Source organism: Aspergillus fijiensis (assembly GCF_003184825.1).
Source record: "Aspergillus fijiensis CBS 313.89 unplaced genomic scaffold BO72scaffold_3, whole genome shotgun sequence".
In the NCBI taxonomy this organism is placed as follows: Eukaryota; Fungi; Ascomycota; class Eurotiomycetes; order Eurotiales; family Aspergillaceae; genus Aspergillus; species Aspergillus fijiensis.
The window spans coordinates 842122-847617 of NW_024468979.1; the positions used below are offsets into that span (position 1 = coordinate 842122).

The 5496-nt window shown below is 50.0% G+C and overlaps 1 protein-coding gene across 1 annotated transcript; it reads right to left on the reverse strand.

Annotated features, from left to right (window-relative positions):
* Positions 1–2782: 2782 nt before the first annotated feature.
* BO72DRAFT_444158 (uncharacterized protein) lies at positions 2783–5195 on the reverse strand. Its single transcript, XM_040943743.1, has 4 exons — positions 4285–5195; positions 3875–4223; positions 3390–3797; positions 2783–3331 (listed from the first exon to the last, which is right to left on the reverse strand). The coding sequence occupies exons 1-4, from the start codon at positions 5052–5054 to the stop codon at positions 3224–3226; spliced, it is 1635 nt and encodes a 544-aa protein (XP_040806241.1). The 5' UTR covers positions 5055–5195; the 3' UTR covers positions 2783–3223.
* Positions 5196–5496: the final 301 nt, after the last annotated feature.

Consider the following 5496-nt stretch of genomic DNA (forward strand, 5'->3'; position numbering starts at 1 on the left):
CGGTCGGCTTAACGATAAACTCGACATGTGTATGGCAGGCGCATTATAAAGTGAGCGCAAGTTTGCCAGGCAACATCTACCTATACAGCCACTCTCAGTTTTTGCCCTCCTCCCCCCCTCACCTCCCCGACAACAGTAGTACTGCAGACCGATACCATGCACCGGTGGCATAGAGTCGCAGAATACACATTGCGGAGCTATTTCACTCAATCGCATGATATCGGCGCTGTGGCTTGGTAGTTACAGAGGAAGTATGGCGCAGTCGATCACCACCCCCTCCGGGCTGGGGTGCCGTTGGATGGAGGCACAGAGCCGATGCTGTATGTATAGACCAAGATCCCCGATAGTCTTTACTTCAAGACCAAGTGAAGACGGTATATGGCTTTGAGAAGACCCTTACTTGCAGGGAGCAACCCGCTAGTTGTGATAAGCGGTTATACTGGCTGGACAAACTCGGCTCTTGTCCGGGTTGTTGTTCCTTCGCAATCTTCTCAGGCCTCGCACAAATAAGTTCTGATATCAAAAAAATATTAATGTAGCTATCCACACTATCGTGTGAGACTCCTTAAGCGTCAATAAGTCAAAGCTCAGATGACTACAAGCTAAAAGCCTATTACTTTCTCGACTACTCAATCGCAAGATAAACACTGGTGACTAAAATATGCCACCTCTGTGCTTAGATGAAGATTCATCTACATGTGTTGTAACAAAACCAAGATCCTCCGTACCGCAGAACGATTATCTGAAGAGTTAGTTCCCAGCATGCGGTTCATACGCGTGGACCGGGAGAGGGGCCTCGAGCAATGGATAACAAGGATGTCAATTCTTTGCTCTCAGATGGTGTCAATTGCGTGACAGCATCGAAAGCCAGGAAGACGGACGCTTTTGCCCTTGATCACCTTATCTCAGACACCGAAGATTATAACTGCTTACTCTGATATTAGCCTCTACAGCTTCGGCAATTGGGTCGAGCCAGACTTAGACTGGTCATGCAAGGAGGACTTAGAGCAAGCATACTTGCATTAGCAAGAGTAATTGAAGCACGTTATTCTGGAATCATTCGCATCAATATTAAAGATGGGCATTTGTTCATCAGCTCTGCGCACATGGTCTATGATCTGATGGGTTTATTGAAAAGGGTCAAGGAAGCGGTAGGAAAGTAGCACGACGCAGGGATCGACGAAAGAATTGAGGCCTGTCAGTTTTATGCCAGCTATAAAACTCACCTCAGAGCGAATATGATCGAACTAAAGGTTTTGGAATACCTTCATCCAATCGGAAAACCAGACTTTAGCTGGCGATCGTTCTTCGCGACGCAGGGATCGAATGTATAGGTGTCTAAGACTATCAGCCAAGGCAGAAGCAGGAGTCAAAATCATGGACCAATGCAGTGAGTCACAGGGTTTTCACCCATCGTCTTACTTGGCTTTCCCCGTTCATCTTCAAGGCGGACAAAAAGAAGTCATTTAATAGCGCCATGCTAATATCATTCGCGAGGAAACTGGAAACCAAGCACCTTTATTGTAGCAAAACCTCCTCCTCGGGTGTTTCACCCTGAAGAGCGCGACGCTGCAGATGATAATCTCCCTCCCCGTTTCCGAGGTGCTGGCGCCACGGGGCTCGGCACGGACTCTACAAAGGACATTTGTCGCGCGAGATGACATTAATTCCGATCCATTCCCTTGGAGAGGAAACGGGTGATGTTGGGGTATCCTGAGAGCGGCCATGGTCACAGAAATGGGCTGGGCGTGTGACTCTAATATCATTTGGTTGGTGCGACTCATTGCGTCCTTTTAGTCGAGGCTTCAATTGTTCATCGATAGCTGCCGTCAATGTATGAGTCAGAAGTAATATTATTTGAATTGAAGAGAATTTGGGGCGACTTACTGGATTTCAACGTTTTCACAATCGAGTCATGAAAGAGCCCATTGCCCAATGAGGTGATTAAATCGCCGTCTGAAGCTGGAGGTCTAGAGGCGCCTGCCGTCGGTCGATGACTATTCCACATTCCTCGGTGTATTGAAGCATGGTTTGCGACCAGCCTTAGGAGATCGGGCCGCGATCCGAATCAGATAGAATCAGCAACTGCTGGATTACTTGTGCGGTGGCGTATTAGAATGAGGGCGTAGGGTCGCCTTTGTCTCTGCGTGGCCGGGGCGCTTCGTCCGATGCTACGGATTCCATATTAGCTCCATTCGCGTGCAAAGCCCGGGAGCTAGACAGCCGCAATCTGTCGGAGCCCTAACGGGCAGCACGGCTAAAGCGAAAAAGAAGACGTGAAGAAGGTGGCGACTCCCGCTTTCGAAGTCTGTCCTTCTTTACCCATCTCCTATTCTTTGTCATCTGTGCTGAAAGATCTGCCCCATTTCGGTGAAACGAGATATACTATAGGCGGGGCGCAGCGCGTAAGACTAGACACACTTGAAAGTTCATCCTGAACGAATTGTTGGGAGGCCATATATCAATGTCGGTATCGTCATTCAGCCATTTCTGAACCACTGGGACAGACTTATCAATGGCTATGTACCAAGATGTCCCAAGACCCGCACGTCTGCCCTGCAGTGGTATGTTGTTCGAGTTACTCTCACGAGGGTCGTGGCCAGAGTGGATTAAGGATAGCCGGCCTACTAAGACATGCGCTTTTCGCTTGGAAGGTCCGATGCATCCTTTCCGAGCGACACAGCACGAAAGAATCCGGGTGGCTGTCTGATGACGACGAATCGGACTGAAGAGGGCGGTCGATGCTCGGTTAGGACACAAGGACTTGTTCCGGTTACGGTCACATTTGGAGGTACTAGGTATATCAGAGAAGCCACAATCTAAGAGCAAGTAGGAAGAGGTATGATTGAAAGGGTCTGGCGAGCGACAAGTGCATTGGATGTGATGGCAGATTGGACAAGTGAATACATGTTGGCGCCCAAGAGTGTCCGGTACGTAGAGTCTCCCTTCCCCCGCGGCTTCTTTTTGGCCTGATTGGACAGCCAAGGTCAGACCCATCCGGAGTGGCGTCTAAAGATATATGGAGCAGCTGCTGGGATTGAAAAGAAATGCGTACAATTTAAAGAAATACCTGTCTCCCGTCACTCATTCAAAGCGATCTGAAATAACGAATTGTAGCACTCAAGAATTCAGCAGCGAATAGGCGCATTAAGCAGGAGACAGTAGCACACTAGAGCACATCAAATTATTACCAGTCCGACCAGGACTTGGCTTAGAAACATTCCTACAATTCCTGCTGTTGCCCCTGAATACTCCATCCAGCGGTCAAAGTTCGTGCTTGGGCTAATTCTTCTTCCGTCGGCATATTGACGACCATCAAGTAAAGTACCTTCTATCCGGATTGTCAGTCATTCAGCAGGAAGGGAGATGGGTTGGATGGAACTCCATACCGTTTGAAGTAGCTTTTTCAAACCGAGGCCTCCGCCTACACGTCCACCAGTCGTAGCGCGGGATGGCTGTTGTTGCTGGTACTCACCTCCATCAAAGTACCCGGAACTTGCCACCCCATACGGCGCTGGTGGATTCTCTCGGCTGGTGTCGTACTTTTGCTGGTTACGATGGGCCGCCACCTGGGAAGCAGCTAGGTTGACCAGCCCGAGGAGACCACCACCGTCTTGTCTTCCTCCTAATCTGCGTCCGGTCTCGCCCCGGGCGCCCAAGCCACGATTTTGCTGTAAAGCCCCTCTCATCCCGCTCACAGACAAACTACTGTGCATGGGATGCGTGGGATCGGCGTACTTGGACGCAAATTCTGGTTTTCCAGCTTGAGTGAGATGGCTATTGGGGTTCTCGGCGAGCTGCAGCAAGTGTATATTGGTCAGTGAAGTGGTCACAAGCCAACTGTGAAAAGAAGTGGTCAACCGGTGATACTGACAAATTTGGCTTGTGCCCTGCGATCGAGGTAATCATCTAGAAACTGCTTTCCGCGCTCCATCTTCTTCTTAAAGCCAGCTTTCTCATCCTTGGACGCCATAGCGAGGAAGTCCAGACCCGGGAAGATGAGCTCCGCCGTCTGGATTGACTCAATGCCGTTAGTGACACCGCTCGAAGACTGGAATCGATGCGACATCCGCCCTTGGCCATTCATCGTGTCTTGGATAGTGGTGTTAATATCCATGTTAGTGCGAGCGCCGGAGGCTGTGGCGTCCCATGTCATCACGAGACAATAGAGCCCACGCGGTCGGAAGAACTCTTGGTTCAGCTTGTCGAGGGCTTTGTTTTGTCTGATGATGTCATTGTCAGTAAAATAGTTTGTACATTAACATAAGGAAGGGTGATTATTACCGATACCGACTCTGTGCCTCGATTGCAACATCGGTAGCAACCATGATCGCCACAGATATAGCCGTGGAGATTGCGAAGGGCAGAGGGGTTGCCGCTAACGATGCCAGGTTGATGGCGTTCATCCACGGATTGGCAAGGCTTGCTTCGTTCAGTGTTTCAATCATATCGAACCAGGTCTCCTGGTCAATGCCAACGGTTTCCAGATCAGGGGCATAGGCGCGGATGAATCCGCGCTTCTTGTCCTTAGGACGGCGCTGAGGAACCGCAACCGGGTATAGAAGCTTGGTATTGGGATTTAGCAAAGCAGCAGGAGGAGGAGGACGCCGAAGGAGAAAAGCGGCAATCACTTTGTCTGGGTTGGCAGTTCCCTGTTTACTCTTCCTGGGCGCGTACTCGGGGCTCTTCAAGACCTGCTCCTGCGCTTCATCGAGCTCCCACGAGTACTCGAGATCGTTCCGGGCAGTAGGTGAGTCGACTAGGGCTGGACTTGCGGCATCCGGAACTTCCTGGTTCTCGCTTAAAGGCGTTGTTGTATATGGCGGAGGCAAAGAAGAGGCAGAATGTGATACATCTTCTTGTTTGTGTTGTTCTAGGGCTCGATCTTGTTCTTCTGATGGTGCTTGCACTTGCTGTCCTTGATCTTGTTTTTCTTTGGCAGCTTTCCTTGCCTTCTTGTATTTGTGAACTTCCGTTGCAAAACCGATTCCCGAAGTGATTCCATGGACCAGGGTGCCAATGGGACCCCCGTGTTCTGAGCGTGACAGGGACATTATCGAGTCCTGTGGTGCGGTGTGGTGGAATGGTTGTCAACAATGATGTCTAAGATCTCTCTGAACAAAGCAGCAGGGAGTTGTCACAAAGCTTTCTGGGAGAAGTGCCGACTGAAGTCTCTTTTTATAAGACAGTTGAGGATTAGGCGGACAAAGAGATGATCATTGCAAGCACAGCCCCGCGGCCGGGGCGTAAGCGGGTTGCCGGATAGGGCTTGGAGTGCGAAAAGTTACTAGTCTTTTTCGGGCAACCAACTCGGTCACCCCACCTTGCCAAAAAGCTTAAAGTTAGTTGTACTGTATGTACGCAGGCTATGCAACTCCGCCACAGGGGCTGATGGATACGACGAAGAGCGCGACATATTATATCAGGCACAAAGAAAGAGTCTTACCGACATTAAGGCCTTCTGACATGGATAACCACAGAATAGAGAGTACACTC